Below are 25199 nucleotides of genomic sequence, written 5' to 3'. Positions count from 1 at the left end.
AAGAGAACACAAAGTCAGACATTATTTCTTAATATAACACTGAAGGCTGTAGACATCAGTCCCTGCCATGGATCCAGTGACAAATGGATCAGTCCCTGTAACAGTGCTCTGACATGAGATGGCTACGATTTGCATAGCTTTATTACAAAAGTTATCTGTAATGATAATAATTTGTATTTGTACATCGTCTGTCAAAATAGAATCGCAAAGTGAAAGGCATGCAGCCACCTCTGGGGCGGGGGCTGAGCAGGGCACCTTCACTGTCACTTCACTGCATGACGGATACGATAAGAGAGGGAAGGAGGGAGAGGAATGGGGCTGAGAACCAGAGGGACTCGCTGTCTCTGGGTAAATCCAGGCCCCAGCTCTTCCCAGGCAGGCAGCTCTCCTCCGGGGTCGGGCTGGCTGGGACCACCGGCGCTGGAGCCCTGCTCTTTCACGCTGGTTTCTCTAAAGGGACTCGCCAGCGGAGCACCAAGTCAGACCGAGCTGGCCCTGGTTTCGACCCTGTGGCGTTGATGGACTTGAAATTGAAGTTTCTCCTTAAAAAGCTGGAGCCACTGGGAGGGAAAACGAAGTTCAGCTCAGCCTATCCCTGCTGACCAGGAGCCAACTGGAAACCTTAAAATCCAGCAATGACTTACAGCTCAGGGATGAAGGGTGCATCACAGAGTTTCCCACCCGGGCCTGGAGCTTAACTCTATCGGCCTGTAGATTTTGATTTGCTTTGGTTTTTGGGATATATATATTGAGTATTAATGAGTGATAATTTGCATGTGATTTGTTTGGGGGGCAGGAAAAGAACCAGGTTCATTTGCATATTTTAGCCACTCTGAAATCCCATCTCACTTGAGGGAGGAGGAGGAAGGCACTCGATGATCACACTTGGCTCTAAGGCATGGTCCGCTCCTTGAGAGATGCCAACAGCTCTGCTATTTTGGCTCACCAAAGCTTTGCCAATGAACCAATGATTACAGACCTACAGAAGGAGGAGTTACTGTGGAGAACATGTAAAAGAAGATCGGTCTATGAAACCTACAGGAAGATGCTGAGTGGAAGAACCACTCCAATGTTTATGGAGCAAGGGCACCATCTTGAGGACTCACAGGTTGATTGCAGGTCTCTTAGTTTCAACAAATGCCATTTCCCGTGTCAGTTCAGAGCCAGGAAGCAGGAAAATAAAAAACACAGTCATTCAAATTAAGAAAAAGTTCAGGAAATGCTTGGCATTAAACAATGTAGGGATCTCTGTAGACACATCCCTGGGGTTGTGCTCTGAGTAGCGTTACGTACTGTCCATCGCCAACGATGCAGCTGAAGGTCATGCGGAGGCGATGTCAGTGCTTCCCTTGATGCTTTACTGCTTTGGCCCATACTGGCCATCCTTCCTCCTCTTTCAGGAATCACCAGATGCGGCACTTGCTCTCGGGGTTCATGGGGGAGCCTCTTGGACATTGGAAGAGGCCCCCAAACTCCTCACTATTGGCGATAGCCCCCAGGACACGGACTTGGGAGGGGCTGTGGCGGTCCCGGAACAAAGATTCTTGTAGTCCTTCAGTGTTCTCGGTTCCGCAGAAGGCCTGAGTGGCGACAAACGAGAAAGTCCATTTGCAAAACCCATCAACAGAAGGGTGTCGTGAACACAAATAATAATAACTAGGACAGGGATCGGGAACTCCAGTCTCGGAGTGTCGCAGATAGGTCTGGTGTTCAGGATATCCATAATGAATATGCATGAGATAATCTTACATGCAGTGGAGGCAGAGCATGCATGTTTACCTCAAAACATGGATATCCTGAACACCAGACCTGTTTGTGGTGCTCCAGGACCGGACCTACCTATCCCTGATCCAGGAACAGAGATAGCAGTGGTCTCCCCCCCCCTCCCCAGCAGTCCTGTTCTTGCCGCACATGCAGGCTCCACCACAGTGCTGTGGCCCAAAGAGGAGGGTTTGCCTCACGGTGATGGACTTTTCCACAGCTCTTGCCTTTGCAAAAGAAATACAAAATCCAGATGGAAGGATTTTGGCTGCGGGGCATGAGAAACTCGTGCATAGATTTCTCTTGAAGAAAACCGTTCCCCTGCCCTCCGTTACCTGGGCAAAACTGGCAAAGAAAAGTTGAGGGGGGCTGAGCCTGAGCTTCGGTAAGACTCTGTCATGTTTCTGCTTTTGGAGCCAGCTCTTGTAGGCCTGAAAGAGAGAAGGAAGATTCAGTGACGGCACTACAAACGTCCTCCGCTGTTAGGGGCTTTCTGACGTTATTGCATCTCACAGCGGTTTTCCCTATTATGTGCTTATGTTTTTCCTCCCTTTTATTTTAAACATTTTCTGCATTTATTTGGCGACAACCCTGTCAGGCCAAGAAAGCTTCCCGAATCCGAATCTGCGAGAGAAAGAGGATGGCCAAAGATGAAAGGGAGATTCAGAGAGAGAGAGAGAGAGAGAGAAATAAGGAAAGAGAGAATAAGAACATAAGAACCTAAGAAATTGCCATGCTGGGTCAGACCAAGGGTCCATCAAGCCCAGCATCCTGTTTCCAACAGAGGCCAAACCAGGCCACAAGAACCTGGCAATTACCCAAACACTAAGAAGATCCCATGCTACTGATGCAATTAATAGCAGTGGCTATTCCCTAAGTAAAATTGATTAATAGCCATTAATGGACTTCTCCTCCAAGAACTTATCCAAACCTTTTTTGAACCCAGCTACACTAACTGCATTAACCACATCCTCTGGCAACAAATTCCAGAGCTTTATTGTGCGTTGAGTGAAAAAGAATTTTCTCCGATTAGTCTTAAATGTGCCCCGTGCTAACTTCATGGAGTCCCCCCTAGTCCTTCTATTATCCAAAAGTGAAAATAACCGAGTCACATCTACCCGTTCTAGACCTCTCATGATCTTAAAGACCTCTATCATATCCCCCCTCAGGCCTGAATAGAGGCCTTGCTGATTTCCCCTATCAGCAGGAGACACACCGTCTGGACTACTGGTTGCCAATGGCTGGTTTCCTGGCTGTCTGCAAGTTTCTATCCTACTGTGTCAGAGGAGATGTGAGTACGGAAACACCGTCTGTCTCCTTGAGGCAGTGAACCCTCCGGGACCGATTTGCCAAGAATCCCCCTCCCACGGCTGTGGTCACCTGGTGGGCAATGGTGAGGCCGTCGCTGTCTGCCATGTTCTCCAGGAGGGTCACGGTGCCGTTGACAGTGAGACCGTGCAAGGTGTATCGCTCGTACTGCCCCACCAGGCAGTGGGTGCCCTCTTCCAGTGCGTCCCCTTGCTTACTGGCAAGACCCAAGAACACTGTGGACATTCAGAAAGAAAGGGGGGTGAGAACTGGGACCCTTAGGAGAAGGAGCAGGTGAAAGGGTTAGCACACGGAGTCTGCGGGGAGCTGGGGGCTGGGAGATTGTTGCAGACTGGACAGGACTCCTGCAACAAGCAGAGAGCGCAGGGGCTGAAACTGCAGGGGACTCTTTATTAATCTCTGTAATGACAGATGGAATGATTTGGTTCCCTGGATACAGGATACACTTCAGCTCCCACAATCCCCTGGGCCACCACTTGATATCCACGATTACTCGGGATACGCACCATATTCGTAGAAAGCGTGCAGCAGCTCGTGAGCCATAAACATGCCAACGGACCCAAAGTTCACGGCGCTGAAAGATAAATACGGATCATGTTAGTACAGAAAGGGCTGGTCCTGGACCATGCATGCAGGAGTGTGAGTGTACATATCAGTGTGTGTGGGCTTCATACAGGTGATCACATGTGCATGGAGGGGGTGTGGTTCTGTCTGTATCTGTGCATGTGTCTGGGACTGGTGCTTTACCCACAGAATTGGCCTTTTAGAGGACTGTGTGACCTATGTTTAAAATGACCCCCACAATCATGGTATGTACATACTTTTACATTTTCAGGACCAAAACACCTACAAAGGTTTGACAATAAAAGGAGTCTGCGCGTGGCTTCTCCTTTAAGTTTTCTTTAAATTGATTTTCTCCACAGGAAATGAGTCTGCAATCCCACAAGATGGCAGCGTTTCATCATCCCTGCATGACAGATTGACGTCTGCAATGTGTGGTGAGCCTGGCTCCCAGGCTAGTGATGGGTGGGGGAGAGAGTTCAGTTTACGTAAACCGCACATGCCAGCCTCTGGCTCCTGGAAGTACAGGAGCTCTTTATACCATCCGGGCGCTCGCACAATGAATGCCGCCATCCTTTTCCCAGCATGCCTTAGGAGGCTCCTTTCCCAGGATACCTGGGGCGCTCCCTTTTTCTCTACATCTATTGGGAGGCCCATATTCCCAGCATCCCCTGGAGGGCTTCCGTTCCCCAGCGTGTCTCGGGGAACGCCTTTCCCTTGCAGATATGAGCAGTCCCTTTCCCCCACATACAGTCTCTTGCGTACCTTTCCTCCTCCCCCTGAGGAGGTGCTTTTCCCCGCGTACCTTGGAAAATGTCTGTGGAAAAAGGGGCTCCTGAACATGCCTGCAGGGAAGACCACAGCGTTGTGTCGCAGGGAATAGTAGGAATACACAGAGGAAGGGGCAACCTCCCAACTGGAAGAAACGGAAAGAGAGAGCTTCAACTCTAAACTCTACAGTGACTGATAACTGCATTGCCCTTTCCATGTGGATGACTCCTCTTTTCCCCCTCCTCTAGCTCTCCGTTCTTTGATGCTTCGCCAGCAGATCTCGAACTATAAGTCTGTTACTAAACCATATGTTAATTGTTATCATTACTCACTCCCTTTGTAATCCCAGTTCTTTTATAAATTAGCCATGCTCCTATGGAATTTCAAATCTCCTTCTCTGTAACACAATTCCTTGCCACACGCTTTGAACTCTGTTGGTAGAAAAGTGTAACTACAAATAAACGATGACGATGATTTGGATAAACCCCTCTTATCTATAATGCAATCTCTTCCTCTTCATACTCCCTTGTCCGTGCTACACATTCATTCTGTCTACGATACGTACACAACTTGTCTATCATACAAGCTCATCCAGTCCAAATTCCAGACACATCCTGTCCTTGCTATATGCTAACTTTGTCCAGGGTGCACCCAAATTCTGCCAACTGCCAACAACACACACTCCTCCTGTCCTCATGCTGCCCAGGCCTGGATTTCCATGCAGGCCTTCTAGGTGGCTTAGATGGCAAAATTCATGGGGGGATGGTGGGAGGCAGGAACCTGTCACTGCTGCCACCAGGATCCACTCCAAGTCATCACCAGGAGCCACTGCTATGTTTGGAGAGGCCGAGAGCCATGAACTTCAAAAGAGGAGAGGGAATGGAGGTCTAGGTGGACATGGCATTGGAGGTCTGAGGGAGGGGAGGTAGTCCAGCTGTGTCTGCCCAAGTTATTACTCTTCCTATCCTTGTTACATACTCATCCTATAGAGAATACATACTTCTCCTCTCCATGAGTGTCCATAGGCCCAAGGTGAATCCACTTCCTTGATGATCGCAGGAACTCCAGTACATTTGCAAAAAATGTGTCTTCATGGGGTTCAAACTGAGGACAAATGAAAAAGGAAGGCAAGAAAGAGAGACACACATACATAGACAAGAGAATGAAAGAGAACAGAAATGGTGGAGGAGAGCTGGATGTAAGGGGGATGTAAGTAGGGAATGGTGGAGGAGTGCTGACTGTGATGGTGGGGGTGATGGGGGCAGAAATAAGAATTGGGGTGAGGAGCAAGGGCTGAGGGAGAGTTTCCCCTGGGTTTTACCTCTGCGTATTCACGATCCAGTTCTTTGGTGTTGAGGATTTGGGGCGGGTATCCAATCTGCACCTTTATGGACTCAAGCTTGAAAAAAACCCCCCAAAACATTGAATTGATTTTGGTAATGAAAATATCTGCCACTTGAACATTTATTCCAAAAGGACCGTTTCTCATTCTGTGTGCTATGGAACAATTCTTATCTGAATGAGAATTTCTAATCTACTAAAGTGAACCCAATGTTTGCAAGTCATTAACGAAGACAGCTCAGCGTCACACACAGAATTAAATAACTAAACCAAATATGAAGAGCATAATTAAAATGTGCATTAATTTCAATAATCCTCATGAAGGACATTCACATAACGAGTAGGAGAAGGGGTAGGATAGGGTTGCCCAACCATTTCATAGCTGACAGGCTGAGTTTTACCCCATGTCTCTCTTGAGTGGCAACTCCCACTTTTCTAAGAACTACAAGACCCAGCATGCAATGGAGAGTGGGGGGAGGGGTGTATAAAAACTAGATCTGACGTCACCAGACCCAGAGAGCTCTCAGATAAGCTTAATGTAACTGTGAAACTGTGAGTCCCCTTTCTCTTCCTCTCCTTGTTCACCCACCTACTGTATGAACGTAAGTAAAAATTATTTAACCTCCCTTTCCCTTCTCCTAAACTCCAACCAGATTGTATGGTGGGTGACCAACTGGCTCCTTTTTCTCAGGTCAGACTGATTCAGTCCTGGTTTTCTCTCATTGCTTGCATGGATTCAATGAGGTCTATATTCAAAGGGTTTTTCTGGATAACTTTTGGAGTTAGCCAGATTATCTAAAGACACTGTTAAACATTTCACATCTGAAGAATGGACCTATTTGGTCTCAAAACTCATATGCAACTCCATGTTTAGATAATTTTTACTTTGGATCAAAAAGGGCATCAATTTAGGATGAAGTAGTAAAGCCACCTCAGCTGCCATTTGGGATGCCCTCTGATAGTTGGCGGCCATTTTTGATCACCAGATTCTAAACTGAGCTTAGTATTTTTATCAGAGCCTGCTTGGGTCTCCTTAGGGTGTTATGGAATGCTGCAGAGGTCCCATGTTACTCTAGAGACATGGGAATGGGTGAAAGTAGACATGAGAGATAGATGATTGCGTGCACAAGATGTCACCTTATCTATCGCCTCCTGCCGTGTCAGCTCATCCATCCACTCCAGGCTCTCCAGCCGGCTGCGGAGTGTAGCTCGCACCTCTGAGAACATCTCTTCTGCCTAGTAGATGTGACATGACCATGAAAAGAGTTTGCTGGTGAGAGATAGGACAGACATACTGACAGAGATGCAGGAATGAATCTAATAAGAGCCTGTGACCGTCTCTCCTCAGGAAAATGCAGGGTTTTGATACCTTGCATGGGACCACCGTCTGGGCTGATCCTAACATATTGTAATACACAATATTTTTGGATTGCTGATGACAATCTGAACAAAGAAATTATGTCATTGGGAAAGTAAAGAGGACAAAAAATGTTAAGAAGCTGAAGACTTTATCATTTTTCTCCTCTCATCTGTTTCAAAAGCCAATGAAACTGTTTTAAATTTGGCGTACTGATGGGGATTAATTTTCACAGTGAAAAAAAAACGTATTTTCATAGCAAAACCATAAACAAAAGGAAGCCTGTGATTTAAGACAGATGTGGCATTAAAATGGTAAAACATTGCTGCACATACACATCAGGATAAGATTATTTCTCATAGGCAATGGGAGGAGAGGTGTGGCACTGGAGTCTGAAGCAGAGAGACACTGACACTGGAGAAAAAGATGCCACTGCCTGTGATTCAATTATATGGTAGGACAGAGAGGAGAAAGCAGTTAGAAAAGTGGGGGGAATGGGAGGAGATAGAGAGAAGTCTTGTATTGATCAACAGGGAATGGATCTCCCCTTTTGGATTAGCTGGTTTGGATACTACCAAGTGACCCAGATTGACCACTATCAACAGACAGGATGTTGGGTTTGATGGACCATTGGTCTGATCTAGCATGGCACTTCCTGTGTTTTTAGAAGAGCAAAGGGGAACAAAGATAGGAATGGAAAGGTGTCCTGGGACAAAGAGGAGACAGATGTTAGGAGAATGTGGGAATGGGGGTAGGAACGGTGAGATGTCTTGAGATAGAAAAGAGAATGAATGGAGGTGGTAATGGGGGAGTTCGAGAGAATACTTTTAGGATAGAAAAAGGTTAGTCACCAAGGCTAGCTGGATTAAATGATGAAGGCATTTTTCCATTTGGTATCCAAGAGAAAAACTACTTAGTACATCTAGCTAGAAATGAATTGTCCAAGAGGAAGGAGGTAAAGCAGAGAAGTGGCTGAACAACTGAACCTCAAGGTACGCCCCTAAACATGAGGTGTACAGGTGGAAAAGAATTCATCACAGGGAAGAAAGTAGGAGTAGAGAGAACCAAGGCAGAGAGGAGCCTGACGACTAACAGGATGCGATAGAGTCAGGCAGGGCTAAGGTTGAGTTAGACTAGCAGGACATCAGAAGCACAAAACCATTTACCATTCCCTGTCTCAGTGCCATGTCCTGTAGAGAAACCAGGACAAAAGGAATAACGAATTTTTAGTGGAAAGGTTTTTTTCTCATTCTTTGTTTCCTAGTAGAAGGAGGTGGAGGTCAGGAGAGAGACAGGGTTGCAAACTGGCTGTATTTCTTTTTTAATCTGGCCAGGCTAGCTGCCAGCACTATAGAGCAGCTTTCACACTCAGCTGTTACTCACCCCTCTCTCTCCCAGCCCATGCTGCTTCTTACCATGGGGGCAGAAGAGGGAGGGGGCACAGCAGACAAAGTGGCTCAACCAGTGCTACCAACAGAGAGGAGGAGGAGGGAGCCACTCACCCCAAGCACCAGAAAAGCTGTGAGTGATTGGTGGCGAGAGAAAAGAGCTGAATTCTGAAAGTGGGAGAGGCGAGGAGCGGGTAAGTTTGACAGTTGAGTGGGTTGTGACATGGAGGGGAGTGAATATTGGGAAGGTGACAAGGAAAAGGTGAATGCTGGAGGGTGATGAGGGGATCAAGGATGGGTGGATGTTGGAGGTTGCTGAGGGGGGCAAGAGTGGAATAAGTTGGGGATAGGAGAACATTTGCATTGGTGCAACCCTGTGGAGTGATCCTAGTTGTACAGAATTTGAGGCCTACCAGTTTTTTGGTCTTGGGTTCGAAAGTCTCTCGAACAAACATGGCTCCCACGACAGGTTCATAGAAGCTGCTGGTTTCACTCACACATTTCTTCCAGCGAGGAATCAGCACCTAAGCAGAGAAAGAGAGAGTGCGTGTTTGTGTGAGTGAAAGAGTAGGAAAGAAAGATGGAGACAGAGAAAGAGAGGGGAAACATGAGAGAGAGAGAGAGAGAGAGGGAGGCCTGAGAGAGATAGAAAGAGGAGTCTACATATCAACAAGAAAAAATGTGTGTGTGTGAGAGATGGAGAGGAAGTCAATGAGACACAGTGAAAGAAAGGTGGGGGAGAGACAAACAGGAAGAGAGAAAAAGAGATCATGAAATAAAAATTCAGAAATTCAAAGATAAGGAGGCCAATTTTCAGTGCTACTTAGCTGGATAAATAGGACTTAGCCAGCTAAGTAGTTAGCCGGATATCTAGTAACCAGGCAGTGGGTGAATCAGGGTGGTGCTACTTAGCTGGATAAGTAGCAATTACTGGGGGGTAACAAGGAGAACTTAAATTTTTATTTATTTATTTATTTATTTAATTTTATATACCGACAGCCGTTTGCACATCGTGCCGGTTTACAAGTAACTTACAACCATAAGATATATAGGCAGAAGCCTTTACAAATAACAGTATGTAACATAAATGCAGTAACAGAGCAAGAAACTAATGCAGAGACAGAGCAAGAAACTAAATAACTTAGGGAGGGAGGGGTAGGGGTAGTCATGACAAAGGGGGGGGCGGGGGGAGGGTGAGGACAGACACATGGGGATAAGATATGTACAAGGGATTCAAGCAATAAATTGATATGTATAATGGTTTTATACAAAGTTGTATAGACGTGAAAACAAAAGTCATTGGGGTGAGGTGGTAAGTGTGACTTGTACTAAGTAACATGTTTTAAAAGCAGGAAGTTAAGTGAGAGGTTTGTAATTCCTTAATTAGTTAAATGCTGGAATTTAATTAATTAAATGCTGGAAGATGACAAGGAGATGGAGGGATGAATGCTGGAGGTGGTTTGTGGAACCATATCTAGTGACAACATGACTTTAAGTGTACTGGTCAATGAGAATGATGGTCTTCCTACCCTCCAAGTATTAGAAACTATCCCTTGCTGCTCTATTTTACCACTAAGTAGGACTTGTTAAGGTGGGAGGGGTGAGTTCTTATGTGTGGGAAATGGAGTCACATGTGAAAGTCTCTGAAAATGGAAGAAGAGAAGGACTAATGTCAAACCGTTGTCTGAGTACTGCTTCCCTTCAGTCTTTCATTCAGCTCCCTGCGGGCCCTCTGGAACCTATCATCTAGAGCAGGGGTCAGGTTCTGCACCAGGCACAGGATCATGTAGATCTGCAGGAAACTGCTGGAAAAGAGACAGAGACCAAATAGCCCATGATTACAAGGAGCTCCAGGCTCCAGATTCATGAACAGAGTGACCCGTCCAACTGGCAGCCCCATGAGAAGAAAGCCCTGCTTGGGTCCAAGCTCATTTATAGAGAAACCCAACAAGAAAGATGAAATCACATAGGATCCATAAGTCCATCCAAACTCTAAGAGAGGAACCTGACTCAGCAGAAAATGCAGTGGTAGAGCACTCAATCAATCAAAGCTCATCAATGGAGAATCTCAACAAGAAACCTGATGACCCGGAATATCTTGAGTCTGTCCTCTTCAACAGATGATCAACACAATAAGTAACACAATTAAAAAGATCATATGGTAGAGTACTCAACCAAACCAAAGCTCATCAATGGAGAATCTCAACAAGAAGCATGATAACTGAGTGCATGCTGTTTTCTGTTCTCTATAACACACAAACCAACTCAGCAGGAAATTCAATGGACCTACAAGAGAACTCACCCAACCTAAGATCTTCCAAAAGTGACCAATCGAACAGAAAATAAACTCATGGTAGAGAGCTGCATCAATCCAGCTCATTGGCAAAGAAACTAACAAGAAGCACAATCATCCAAAGAAATCTTGAATCAACCTAAGCTTCTGTCAAGGGAACAATGCTCCTTCCTAAGGCAATGTCAAAGAACCCTGAAAGGGCACATCTATAAACATTTTGTTATCCTTTAGCAGTAAATGAGAAATTTGTGAGCACTGCCAAGATTATGTGAAGAGATGAAGTAGCCATATTGCTCCTGGAAGAAATGGGAGACTATGTTGTTTAGTGATACCTTTTGAAGCACCAAGAAAAACAATGTGATACATGAACTATCAAGACCTCGCAGGTTCTTCCTGTAGCTCAAAGTGGTGGCGGGAGAGAATTACATTACAGATCATGAACAACTCACTGCTCAGCACACAGGATAGAGGGAGGCACAGGGGGAGATGAGAAGGGTCATTTGCTACACTGAAAGGGAGTAGATGAGCATGGAGCATTGGAAAGTGCACCTCTGTGTAATTCATTACTTTTAAAAGTTTCCTGATAAAATAACATGTGAACAGAACATATAAAGAATCAGGATTAGTTACTGTCAGCTGGGCAGGCTGAGCCAGTCCCAGTTACACCGCGCTGCATCTGTTTATTTGCAATTCCTGCTTTCCTTACAGAAATTGGAAGAATAAGGCCATAGATTCACTGGGGTTAAAACAGGACTGGCTCAGCTGCACCACATGACCTAGAATCTATTAGTAAATCCTAGTGGGGAAGAGGAGGCATAGAAGAGCCTGCACCCCAGTGACACTGTGCTAATTAATCCATTGAGAGTTACTTGGTGTCAGCAATCACAGCTTACGTCTTCTGCCACTGCCCCAAGAGGCGAGAAATTCCCTTCAGGTACTCCATGTCATGCACCAGGATTGACTGAGAGGTATTCAGAGCCAGGGGGTGAAACACGGCTCGGAGGCTAGACAGCCAATCAATGGAGGGTGCCAACTCCTAGGTAGAAACAAGCAGGAAACAAGGAATTGTGAGACAGAAAAAGGAGTCATTTTTCAATCACTTGCAATCTGAGGAAATAAAACATCTTCCTAGTATCTGCACAGGATCTTTCTCAGTAGTGCAAGGGGAGTGGATTCCCTGGGACTGGGAGTATAGACAATGGAAATGTCTCCTTGGTAGCAGTATGAGGAGTTTCTACTATGTTGTAATCATTAACAAAGGGAAGTAGAAGTCCTCAAACCAATGTTTGTGGTCAACTGGAACTCTTCTTGACACATGTGTGGTGAACTGTTGACCTTAGTTAGCACTCTACCTGTAACTCTTGAATGGTGGTGTTTTGAAAGAGCATTCCCCTCGCCTGACGCTCCGCCAAGGGCGTGACCTCATTCAGAAGCTTGGACATAAAGGAGAAGACTGCTGGGATCTGGATCGATGTCATATTCTCCCTCCCACCCAGGAGTTCTCCGAGGGTCATCAGGTAGCTGAGATAGATCCTCAGACCCTACAAAGGAAGTTGAGGGAGACAAGATACATGTTTTTTGCTGAGGAACCGAGTTTCACCTACGCTGCACAAAAAAAATCCTACTCTTCACAATTTTGGGTATTGCTACAGTCAAAATAGAAAGGGAGCGAGAAAGAGAGAAGATAAAAAGTGATAGAGGAGACCTAAAGACAAAAGACAAGAAAGAGGAAAAAGGAAAGAACTAAAAAGGAATGAGAAGAAACATGGAACATGAAACAACTTCTAACAAGAAAGGGAAAAGGAAGAAAACTTTTTAAAGAGAGAGAGAAAAAGACAAAAAAGAGAGAATGTCAAAAGAAGGCTAAGGAGAGCATTTTCCAAAGGGAAAGAGGCCTCTTGGATTGTTACCTACAGCGGACAAAGAATCACAATTGTATTTGCCAGAACCCAGAGAATTCGTTTGCATATGTGGAAATGTGGATGTTTTGAATTATCACAGCCATGACTGTGTTCTGTGGGAGGCATTTCAATCCCACAGAATAATTAGTTAACAGAAAACCAGCACAGCAGTTGGGTAGATGCCCCCATTAAGGTTAATGATTATATCCAGATGCAGACTTTTGGGACTGCTGAAGGTCCCATTCATTGCCTGAGGAAGAGGGTGCAATAGTCCTAGATGCTCACATCTGGAAATATCCCTTGTTTCGAAAGCTATTATTTCTACCCAGGTCCTTAATGGTTATCATCATTGTAACCTTTCGTTTGGCAGGCTACAAATTTTGAAGTAATGACATTTCTAGTTTGCTTGCTGAGGAATATATTTTTAGGAGGACAGTATAATATCACTTCTTTCCAGCTAATTTCTGTGTATTTTTACTGGTGATCCATGAATGTTGACTTGTCTTGTAAAGCTGGGATGTAATCAACATTACAGCCTCCTTGCCTAGTGCAGATGGCACGATCTCAGTAAGACTACAGTCCATCATATCATGGATAGGTGACTGAAACCACATAGATCCCTCCTTCAAGTGACCTTGGGAAGTTGTGATATTTGAACAAGGAGCTTGGACCAAGATGGCTACCGGAACTTTCAACCATTGTAACCCAGGAAAGACATGTGACAAGCACAGATGATCCTCGGCTGTAGAGAAGTGAGAGTAGAGCCAGAGACCGGTAGGGTCAACGGTACTGCAGTGGAAGGGGAGAAGAGGTTGAGACTAGAGGATATTTCTGGTCTTTACAGCCTATCAGTTTCTGAAAAATTAAAGATGCAGCTTTTCATTTTTTTTGGAACTGCAGACATTTTGTTGAAATGTTTGGTGATTTTGGACATCCCACTGTTTTGCTACAGGTAGGAGGAGGACTCCCTTCACCCAGAGCACACTATACCTTTGGGTAATCCATTTCATCTGCAAACTGGCTCTTTGAGGGCATATCAAAATCTGGGTGGTCGATCTAAGAAATAAAAGTGACAGCAATGGTTGACCCAATGTGAAATATGATAGAAGCAGCCATCCACATCTACTGCATAATCCCCACAGGTCTGGCATAAAATAACCATGTACTTAAGGGTTTACCCCTAAGGTGGGTTTCCCTGAGTTAAAGGACGTTCAGGCTGAAGAGGTTAAGAGACCTAGGCGGGCAACGGTAAATAACCCCTGGGAAAAGCGGGCCTATAATATCAATAAACCTGCTGCCGATGGAGGGAGGTAAGGGATGAGGTGGCCTAGCTGGGGTTGGCTGTAATTTGGTTAATCTCAGCTCAAACGTGATCTTTCTTACGCCTCCTCACTTATAAAAGGCTAGTGACTTATTCCGTTAATGAGCCATGGTCACTTATGCTTCAGATAGGAGGAGGAACAGCTGCTGCCTTACGACCACCATATTGGGTAAGACTGTGACCCAGTGGCCAAAGGAGAGAGTGGAAAGTGATGTGCAAATCACTGGGTGACTCTTCTGGACCTCTATTTGGTGGAATTAGGGTAAATCCTCCTCTAATTTCTGAGCTGATGTGTTCTAGTGGCCTTACAGAGGACAGTCAGCCATACATCTGCATGTACTTTGCATAGCACGTAATCCTACCTCTTCACTTTTGCTGGCATCAGTCTTCCCAGACAGCTACTTGAATGGTGATTATACAGTAGGAATGTGGATCTAGAGAAGCCACAGGGGGGCAGAGAGCATTCTAGTTATGGATGGATGGGGGTTTCCACAGATCTGTCTTTAGAGGCCTCAGGACACTTCTGTGTCCTGAGGCCTCTTTACCTGGCATTCAACTCTTTTTGAAACCTTTAGGGTGCAGTGCCATCTAATGACCTGGGGCATTACCCCATCACCTTCCCCAGAGGAAAACATCCAGCCCCTAGCCTCTTTTGCTCCCAGGTCCTATATACAGCACCTGGATGATTCTGGCATTGGGGTTCCGTGGACTGGAGTCCAGATAAGCTTTAAAGAAAGGGAAGGTGTTATACTCCCCCATCAGAACATGCAGAGTCTTATTGAAGTCTGTTCGGTTCCAGGGTCCCGCGACGCTCCAGCCTCCAAGCTGGAAAAGAGAAAGCTATTAGGAGAACAGGTTTAAGGTTCTAGGTGGGTTCCATGCTTTCAGAAGTGAAAATAGCCTTTAAAAGGTAGCAGGCATGGGATTTTATTTATTTATTTATAACATTTCTACCTGCTTAATCATACAATTCTAAGCAGTTTACAAAAATACATGCAGAATTCAATAAAAAAACCTTCTAAACCAAAAAACCTCAACATGACACACTAAAATGATCAGCAAAATAAATACTAAAATATAAAACCATCAGTTTCTCAATGGTACATCCCCCATGCCAGGCAAATGAGTAGCAACGCACTAGAAAACAGACCCTTGATGTCCCAAAACAGCTCGGTTTTGTATCAAAGCTCTGAGAGTGAACAGAATCGTGGTTGACCCTATCACTGGATTCCCAAACCAGCCCTATCCTTCCTCATCCTGTCTTTTCCCATCTCCAAGGGTCTTAGTAGAAGGGCTGTGTGAGTCCCTGTGTCCCTGTGTCTGCCCCACTCCCCTCCTCCCCCAGAGAATTCAGGGGAATATTGGAAAACAATTCATCTCAAGAACTTTTGAGTTTGTTAAATTAGAAAGCAATGGGCTCCCTAGAATTTCTCTAAATTGGAAGCTCTAGGCACCCGCTCCTCGGGGGTCTCTACTTCCAACCACCCTTCGGGGCCTCTACTAACTAGACAACCGCTCCTCGGGGTCTCTCTCTCTTATTCATTTTAGGATCTCCGGACTATCAGGTACTCGCTCCTGGAGGGCCTACCAGTCTATGCATCCTGCACCACGGACCTTCAGTCCCACCATCTCATTACCAGGAAGACGCCTACACTCCTGTGAGTACCTCTATGATCCGGTGCTCCAACTCCACCCACCAGGCTCGGTGTTGCCTGCACTGCGGGTGCCCACCTATCTTGAACATCTGGGTGAGATTCTACATCCAAGACTGTTGAATGTATTGGCACCTCGAGGACCTCAGTGCCTTACCTTCCTGCTTCATATCATCTACTGCAGTACAATAAAGCCTTCCATTCATTCCTTGTCTGCTATATGAGCTTAGCCTATTACTGTGGTTCTCCATGGGGCTCCTCCCTGTGGGCGGAGTCATCTCCACAGCGACCAAGGGTCCACAATGCCACAAACACAACACCTTAGTTGAATGTTGGATCAAAAGGACATCATCTCTTTTCCATTCTTCTGTAACCTCACCATCACTGTCCTACGTTAGGACATAAAAGAGAGGGGCAACCTGTAGGCAGAGTAAGTCTAGGATGGGAGAGCATAGCATTCACTGACCTTGTTAATCAGCTCAATCATGGGCTGTGCACCCAGCTCTTGGACCCTTTCAATATTCATGCAGGACTGGTAGAACCTGTGGGCCTTCTCTTCTGCAGAGCTGCCGTTCCCATGCTGTGAAGTTTCTGAAACCCAAATGGATTGAACATTAGTGTTGTGAGGGCACCACACTTCCTGGCCTGTGTGGAGAGCTAAACATCCCAAGGTGGACACGGCAGCGCAACATCTCAAAGGAGGACAGAGTCGTGGAGTTAAATGCATCATTGGTTCCTGGCCATAGATGCATCAAGCCATGGTGAGCCGTCCATGGACATGGATGGGGTGAGAGGCAGTGGACATAGCCAGCTTGTTTTTTTGGTCTGTTATACTTGGACGTGCAGTCTAGCTTAGGTATGAAACCATTTTCTTGGCATTTATGTGGTTAAGTAGACGCCCCACTCCGGTGTCTGATTTGATGCTCCAGACAGTTTTCCACATCTTAACCTGTCCCTGTTTTCTGGGCGTATAATCTCATGCATGTCCCTTTCTTGTCACTCAGCTCCATTTCTCGGCAGGGTCAGGCGGATCTGGTCCTGGTGTTCCCGCCAGTGCGCACAAGACCCTGCAACTCTGATTTCTCCTAAGGGAAGCAGGAAATACACCTCCCTGAAACAGGACTGCATGATGCCAGCCTCTCCTGCTCCTCTGGAAAATTTACCTTTAAGGGTGTTCTAGGGATAGGCTGTGATGTCACAGTGCAAGGGAGGCGCTGTGACATCACAGCGCAGGATGGTGTGGTTCCATCGTCTCCCTGCTGGGCAGTGCAGCATCCACATTACCTAGCAGATCTCTCACGATGCGCTGGTTCTCCTCCCATAAGTTGCTAAACGTACTTGCTGACCCTGTGCCCGCCTTGACAGGATGCCTGGAAGCCCAGTTGCCACACACGTAGCTGAAGAAGTCCTGGCAGGGGTCAGCGGCCAGGTCCCTGGAGCCCAGGAATATCTCTTGCAGGCTTTCGCACTCATGGGCGTCGCAGTTTCTGAGACCTGGAAGAGCAAACAGAAGACAGCGAACTCATCAGGACGTCCTCTCGGTATCGCCAAGAGCGTTGCAGGCCCCTTCTACCACAGATCTGCTTACAGCTTCCTTTACCATTTTGCCAAGAATTGTCCATAATATCTAAATCTTGGCAAGGTGAATCTAACTGCTGATCCCTCGCAGCCTGCAAATTCCAGAAGAAACATTTTAATTTTAACTTTTAAATTATAGATTAGGGCTAACCTCCCCCTCCCACTCCTCAAATGGGCAGATATTTAGCATGAGAGGTTTTTAATACACCTCTGGCAGGGAGGGAATCCTGTCCATCGTGCAGTGGCCACAGCTAGTGGCCAGATTTGGAGCCTGGGATTGCAGGCTTGGAGAGAGCCCTTGTGTCTGGCTGCCCCAGCTCTGCTGTTGCAATGACCAGATTGGGCATCTTGGGTATTTTTATAAAATAGAGGGGAAATATCCCTGAATAGCTGCGAATGAAGGCTCCTGGCACCATGTGCCAGGTCCGGTTCCAACCGAGCTGAAAGCCCAAACGACAGCAGGAAACTGCAGGATAAAAAAAACAAAACAGCAAAACTTCTTTTAGCCTTCTGTGGGAGGGAAAATGATGGAGGAGGGTGGGAGATCAGCAACGTATCAGCAAATCATCCTGATGTGATTCCAAGGGCAATGTCCCCCTGTCCCCCACCCATACCCCGGCTGCAGCTCTGCACGGTGAAGGTGAGGAGCACCGCAAAGGCGATCAGGACGGCAGTCAGCAGCGCACTCAGGGGCAGGAGCCTCCTCAGACGTTTCTGCCACCTCTCAGACAACTTCTGTTCTTCAAAACGAGCCTGGGAGGAGGAAGGAAAGGCAGGATGAAAGAGTGGATAAAAGAGACACAGAGGGACCTGTGTACCAACACAAATGAGGAGACCAAGTAATGTGTGCTTAGCTTAAAGTTACAGAGCATAAATCCTGCATGGGGACACTGAGGGGATGCAGTGTTTTATATTTAATGTAAAGAGCTAGGGAGTAACTCATGTATAGTGGAAAGGAAGGGGACTAGCATTTTGTCCTTAATATAAAGTGATAGAGAGTAACTCATGTATAGCAGCCAGTGAGGGGAGCTGGCATTTTGTCCTTAATATAAAGTGATAGAGAGTAACTCATGTATAGCAGCCAGTGAGGGGAGCTGGCATTTTATCCTTAATATAAAGTGATAGAGAGTAACTCATGTATAGCAGCCAGTGAGGGGAGCTGGCATTTTATCCTTAATATAAAGTGATACAGAGAAGCTCATGTAAGGAGGACAGGAGGGGAGCAGCATTTTGTCCTTAATGTAAAGTGATACAGAGTAACTCATGTAAGGAGGACAGGAGGGGAGCAGCATTTTGTCCTTAATATAAAGTGATACAGAGTAACTCATGTAAGGAGGACAGGAGGGGAGCAGCATTTTATCCTTAATATAAAGTGATACAGAGTAACTCATGTAAGGAGGACAGGAGGGGAGCAGCATTTTGTCCTTAATATAAAGTGATACAGAGTAACTCATGTAAGGAGGACAGGTGGGGAGCAGCATTTTATCCTTAATATAAAGTGATACAGAGTAACTCATGTAAGGAGGACAGGAGGGGAGCAGCATTTTGTCCTTAATATAAAGTGATACAGAGTAACTCATGTAAGGAGGACAGGTGGGGAGCAGCATTTTATCCTGCCCCAGTTATAAGAACTGAGCCTCTATTGTGCCCAGGAAGGGTTTGATTTGCCCCTTCCACCTTGCCCTTCACTCGCCCACCCCATTTTTTGATTTTATTAAATAGATTCTTTACTGGGGCAGAGACCTTATGTCTTGCAGCATTTCCTAACTACATAATGTGGTTTCTGTCCTCAAAACTCTCCCCCCCCCAAAATAACCTAGAATAGGGGGTAAATATAATCACTACTATTAAGGAAACGCAATACGGAGACCCAGCTTTTAATCTGCCTTTGTAACTTAAATCTCATTCCTTTGTTTTCTTCCTCCTCCCACCTCTAATTCTTGTCTCTCTTATTCATCTGTGTGGACCTTAAGGTCCAAGGAGCTGGGACCGGCTCTCTCTGTATCTGTACAGGGCTGCGTACATCTTGTACTATTATATACATGTTTCATAGCAGTAGTTCTAGGCCAGGAAAATGAAACCTGCACATTTTGCCAACACAGAAAAGTTCACAGCAGCATTTCACATCTTGCAAATTTTTTTTCACTGTAGAATTTAATGTAAAATAGAAAAAGAGTCCACAGGTGTGAGAATCCTTTCTTGCCAAAGTCTTTTCCTCTCTTTAAAAAAAAAAGTTTTTTATCTGTCTAAATATCCCTTTAAGACCACCATAAGGCCATGGAACTGGTACGTTTTGCTGCCTCTCATGTGGACCCTTTTTTCTGTCAGTGCAGGTGGCAGCATCTCCCATTCCCGGCCGCTGGGATCTTGCAGGAGCCTTCAGGAGAATCTCAGCTGGCGTAGAGATGGACTTTCCACCTGCCCTTATCATGGAGCCTGCTGTTCCCATGGCCATTGAAAAGGCTGCATCCGGCAGGGGGTGAGAGAACAAGGGGCACCGCTGTCCCCGTGGTCAGAAGGTTGCAGCTCAGCTCTGAAGATTCCTTTGGTGAAATTATTTGGAATGATAAAGAAAAGCAAAACTGGGATCCTGACATCAGAGAGCTTTCACTGACTTATGACTCTGCTACAAAAGGCATTTCTTTTCTAGATTTGTCCTTTCTCTTCTCTGGCTCTCATTAGAGGCCCGGGTCATGTGATCACGTGTGACTTCCTCTCTCTCTTGGATCTCAGAAATGTCTTGAAACCACAGGTTGAACCTATACCCTGGTGGAAGTGTGTGTTTGCATCACATGCAGGTCACACACACTGAGTACAATTGTCAGAACGACTGTATATGTATATATATATATATATGTGTGTGTGTGTGTGTGTGTGTGTGAGGGTCTCAGTACTAGAATAGCAGGGGGTGCTGCAGGGCAGGAGTGAGGGCATTGGCAGAGCTGTGTGTGAGGGTCTCAGTACTGGAATAGCAGGGGGTGCTGCAGGGCAGGAGTGAGGGGCATTGGCAGAGCTGTGTGTGAGGGTCTCAGTACTGGAATAGCAGGAGGTGCTGCAGGGCAGGAGTGAGGTGCATTGGGCAGAGCTGTGTGTGAGGGTCTCAGTACTGGAATAGCAGGGGGTGCTGCAGGGCAGGAGTGGGGTGCATTGGCAGAGCTGTGTGTGAGGGTCTCAGTACTGGAATAGCAGGGGGTGCTGCAGGGCAGGAGTGAGGGGCATTGGCAGAGCTGTGTGTGAGGGTCTCAGTACTGGAATAGCAGGGGGTGCTGCAGGGCAGGAGTGAGGGGCATTGGCAGAGCTGTGTGTGTGTGAGGGTCTCAGTACTGGAATAGCAGGGGATGCTGCAGGGCAGGAGTGAGGTGCATTGGCAGAGCTGTGTGTGAGGGTCTCAGTACTGGAACAGCAGGGGGTGCTGCAGGGCAGGAGTGAGGTGCATTGGCAGAGCTGTGTGTGTGTGAGGGTCTCAGTACTGGAATAGCAGGGGATGCTGCAGGGCAGGAGTGAGGTGCATGGGCAGAGCTGTGTGTGAGGGTCTCAGTACTGGAATAGCAGGAGGTGCTGCAGGGCAGGAGTGAGGTGCATTGGCAGAACTGTGTGTGTGTGTGTGTGTGTGTGTGCAGGGGGGCTCCTACTGGAACAGCAGGGGATGTGCAGGGCAGGAGTGAGGGGCATCTGAGGGTCCCCCCAGTCACTTCTGTTTATTCCTGGCTTTCCAGATCCCTTTTGCAGAGCTGGCATTACTGCGAGGTACGGATGCTGTGGTGAGGAAGCAATGTTAGTCTTTTAGCTGCAAGCATTCCACTCACAGACTTTAATATTAATAATCTGAGAGCCTGTCTGTGCCTCCGCCCCCTGCAGCTTTCACATCTCCTCTTTGTCTTCAGAGCAGTTGGGATGCCCAGATGCATTTTATTAAGAAGACAGAAGTTTTATGAGTTTCGGAAGGAAGGCAAGAAAAGAAGACGCCCCCCCCCCCCCCCCACTCCTCGTCCGGCTCCCTCAGGCACAGATTCCCCCTGGCTCTCCCCTGCTGAACGTCTTCCTGGACCGCAGAGTGGGGCAGATGTTTTTTTGGGATCCAGATGAATTGGGAACAGGGAGGTTATGTGAGCAGAGGCTCCAAATCTGTCCTGATGTTCCTCCCTAGCTCCACCCCAGGATTGTTGAATTTTCCGGGAAGTGGAAGTGCCGTGATGGTGGTGGGGGCCCGATCGTAGCGCAGTGAGAGAGAGAACCATGGGGCCCCTCGGTTCCGCCATAACATCAGCAGCAGGTGAGCTGTTTAGTTAGGTTACCTATGACGTTGTTTTAAACGAGGTTGCCACCATTGGCCATCATAAGAAGGGACCCGTGTGGTGCACTAATCATACACAGAGTAATCTTCTGGGCTAGTCTTCTGTTTGCTAGCCTACAAGGTAACCTTAGAGCAGGCTGCGCAGCAGGGAGATGGTTAAAGGAGGGATGGAGACGCACACAAGGTTCGAGGTCTGAGAATGTCCGAGTTGCAAATCTGACGCAGGCTTGTGGCTGCCCAGAGTGAGCGAGGAGAGGCAAGAGATGGGGTAAACATGGATTGACTCGGGAGCTCCTGGCCGGCTCATGGTTGATTACGTAGACTGGAGAGCTGCAGCAGCAGCAGCAGATGCATCCGTTATGGCCAGGACGCCCTCCCCAGGGTTGACCCAAGCAGGCTGATCCGGACCTGGTTCTTGCCCCACTGCACGCATGGACGTGTAACTCCTGTGTTTCATAGGGAAATCAGGATTTACAGCCCCCTGCAGGCAGTAGGGAGTAAAACCAGAATTGGGTCAGCCCATCCGTAGCTGGATGCCAGCCTTAGACGTGCGCCATGAAGGACTCAGCCCTGAGACGCTGAACCCCGAGACCCCTGGCACCAAGATTGCAAACGTTGTGGCCTGGAGCCCGGAACACTGTGACCCCCAGCACTGAGAGCCCCAGCCCTGAGACTCCCAGCCCTGACGCCCTGAACACTGTGACATGCAGCCCTGACATCCCTGGTCCTGCAAGCACTGAGACCCCCCCCCCCCCCCAGTCCTGGACGGGCAGAGAAGGTAACACACAGTGAGGAAATTAAAATGAGAGAAAGAGAGATAGACTTTGTCTGTGGCTGTACCTGCTGCTGGTGGCCGGAAGTCTTCATGACTCTCAGGGGACAGATGTGCCTCCGTCTGACACCGGCTCAGAAGTGAGAGTGATCAGGTCCCTGGCTGGGGAAGAGCCTTTTTAACGGACCACCTGAAGAGGGGAGTGGCAAACACAGCCCTCATCCCCCGTGCAAAACAGGAAGCACTGCCACACATGCAGGATACCCCATGGATGAAACTTAGACAGAAGGGATTCTCTGGCAGCGCTGCAGAATCCAGATGTTAGAGGGAAGAGCATAAGAGCCATGAAGAGAGGGTCAACAGCTGCTTTCTGACAGGGACGGCTGCTCCCTCCCTCAGGCAATCAATAATAACAGGAGAGATGAAGAAGGGGCAGCGCAGCAGGGAGCCCCAACTGCCTCTAGAGAGGTCTTTATCAACTCAGGGGGGTGAGTACATTTTATTTCTGTGCCTGTGGAGCTCTCGAGAACGCGTGTCGCATGCAGGCAGGTTGCAGGAGCTGCCTTATCATAGCCCCGAGTCCTTATCGGGGCTTCACAGCTGTGAGAGCTGCTCCCTCCAGACCAAGACGGCTGCTCAGCAGGACCCTGGGAGAGCAGCTTCTCGCCCTCTCTCTCTGGCACGCTAGAGTGCTCTGCTGGGACCATGTTGTGGAGATCCTGTCCCTCTTCTGTCCGTGGGATGCACACTCACCCTGCTGCACTCTGCCGGGACCACGTTAGGGAGGTCTCCTCTCCTTCCTGTCTCTAAGATACACACACACTCCATAACAGGAGGTTGGGTGACATCTTATAGACTAACCAGTTTATTGAATGAGCTTTTGAGGACGGTGTCCACTTCATCTGTCCTTGAAAGCTCATGTTTCAATCAATTACTGAGTCAACACTGCAGTATACTGCTATGAACATATCAGAATCCCAATAAAGAGCATTATTTATGTATAGACATTGATATGTTGTATTCTTCTAAGCTAGTCACAAAGCATATTACATGGAAAGATTTCCTAAATTATCTGAAACTTAGAAGACTGAGTGGTCAACCAGTCATTCCTGCCATCATGTACAAAGTCTCGCCAGATATATCAGCAGGATGGTGGTTATTTGTAAGGATTTGAGTGAGGTGTTTCATTTTGGCATCTTATTTAGAAAATACATGTGCATACATTAGATAAAACAGGATGACACACTCTCAAAGGGGTTGAATTAGCAGAAGTGTTAAACTTGTGAGTAGTAGTGCCTATGATCGTCAAGGCTTCAACGCTGGCTACTGTCCATTCACGTGTCTCCGATCAGCATTCATAACTCTCACTCGCTCTTAGGTCTGTGAGAGGAGCTGGACGGACAGGCTCTGAGCTCTCCAAGGGATTCCACTAGGAAATGTAAATCTCTCTGTCGTGTAGCCAAGAATAATTTTTCGACTGGGCTTGAGGTTGAGATGTAGATTCAAGTGGTGAAAGGAAACACAGGGAGGACCCTACGGTAAATATATAGAATAAAGTTCAATCTGTTATTGGCCCTGACTGTGCCTGCAGCATGGGTGACTGTGTCTTTCGTATCCTCCCATAGCGCCAGATAGGTATAATCTGAATTAAATGCTTTACCCTCGCCTCGCCCCAGTGATGGTCCAGTTACAAAGCACAGATTAATCTGATCCCTCACTGCTCTCCCAGACACTGGCAGATTCAGTCTCTCAGCATTTACTGACTCTTGCATGCTCCATGACGCTGTCCGCCTCCTTTCCCCCAGCCCAGCGTTCAGCCCATCACCCTCTCACCCCTGGCTTGGGAAGGGACAGCCCTCCCTCTGCCTCTTATTAGAGCAGCTGAGGGAGAGAGGAGGTCCTGCCCCTCTGCACTCTGACGATGCCCTGTTACCCCAGGAGCCTGCTCTGGCACTGACTCTCAGCACTCCTAGGAGGCAGCTGCTCACTGCTGACTGGGGACTGTGGTACACTCTGTCAGAAAGGGGGCAAGGCAAACACATGCTAACGGCATGTCATGGTATGATCGGCACTTACACTCAGTTTAATCGTTTACCCCCTCAGTCCAGAGAGAGGGTTCCTCTGTTTGTACAGCACATAAAACAGTTCCAAAGAAATCTTCTATCCCACTCGTTTTGTGTAGAATTATTACTTTAATGCAATGTACAAGTCAAGGCCCAGGGGTCATGAGTCTGCTTCATAAGTTGCCCCATGTTGGGTGCTGGGTGGGTCTGAGTTCATAGTGGGTGGGTCAGGGCTCACCTGTGTTGATGCCCTGGAAATATCCACGCGGGCCGAAAACTATGGAACTCCATCCAGAGGATCTTCAAACAATAACAGACAAAAAAGAAATGTAAGAAGGAGCTGAAAACTAAGGCTGTGCAAAAATGCCTAGCGTTTGACAGAAACCTCCAGCTCTCCATGACTCAGATAACCAAGAACAAATATTATCTGGAGCAGTTCCCCTCCACTCCCAGCCCCCTATGATCTGGTTATGTTTTCATCTTGTGCGTCTGCCTCTGATGTGCACCTGTATTTATAGCGTTCACCTATTTTACTAACCGTGTGTATGCGCCTGCCTATGCCTACCTGTGTAGCACATCATATACCTGTGTAGCACATCATATACCTGTGTACCACATCCTATACCTGTGTAGCACATCATATACCTGTGTAGCACATCATATACCTGTGTACCACATCCTATACCTGTGTAGCACATCATATACCTGTGTAGCACATCATATACCTGTGTAGCACATCCTATACCTGTGTACCACATCATATACCTGTGTAGCACATCATATACCTGTGTAGCACATCCTATACCTGTGTAGCACA

At 47.1% G+C, this 25199-nt stretch overlaps 1 protein-coding gene across 3 annotated transcripts; it reads right to left on the bottom strand.

The window, feature by feature from the left end:
• On the bottom strand, positions 1–22810 carry LOC115078182 (endothelin-converting enzyme 1-like). Of its 3 annotated transcripts, none has more exons than XM_029580927.1 (18): positions 22388–22810; positions 17868–18006; positions 16960–17169; positions 16142–16266; positions 14702–14848; positions 13693–13758; positions 12154–12342; positions 11695–11837; positions 10187–10310; positions 8922–9032; positions 6901–6999; positions 5744–5821; positions 5423–5526; positions 4457–4567; positions 3597–3664; positions 3142–3305; positions 2097–2192; positions 1–1580 (listed from the first exon to the last, which is right to left on the bottom strand). In XM_029580927.1, the coding sequence occupies exons 1-18, from the start codon at positions 22412–22414 to the stop codon at positions 1404–1406; spliced, it is 2178 nt and encodes a 725-aa protein (XP_029436787.1). In that variant the 5' UTR covers positions 22415–22810; the 3' UTR covers positions 1–1403. The 3 variants fall into 3 exon arrangements, with proteins under 3 accessions (XP_029436787.1, XP_029436788.1, XP_029436786.1); XM_029580928.1 differs by having other exon boundaries at positions 10187–10313; positions 17014–17169; XM_029580926.1 differs by having other exon boundaries at positions 10187–10313; positions 22388–22808.
• Between the last annotated feature and the right edge of the window lie 2389 nt (positions 22811–25199).

This window comes from Rhinatrema bivittatum, chromosome 16 (assembly GCF_901001135.1).
Source record: "Rhinatrema bivittatum chromosome 16, aRhiBiv1.1, whole genome shotgun sequence".
Classification (NCBI taxonomy): domain Eukaryota; kingdom Metazoa; phylum Chordata; class Amphibia; order Gymnophiona; family Rhinatrematidae; genus Rhinatrema; species Rhinatrema bivittatum.
Note: the sequence above shows the minus strand (reverse complement) of the source record. Positions and strands in the feature narration are given on the sequence as shown.

Coding starts and splice junctions, on each gene's coding strand:
- LOC115078182 (XM_029580926.1), bottom strand. CDS start 22,414: ATGAAGACTTCCGGCCACCAGCAGCAG. Junction 18,007..22,387: donor CTTCCGGCCACCAGCAGCAG/GTACAGCCACAG, acceptor TCCTCCTCCCAG/GCTCGTTTTGAAGAACAGAA. Junction 11,838..12,153: donor CCACCATTCAAGAGTTACAG/GTAGAGTGCTAA, acceptor GTTTCTACCTAG/GAGTTGGCACCCTCCATTGA.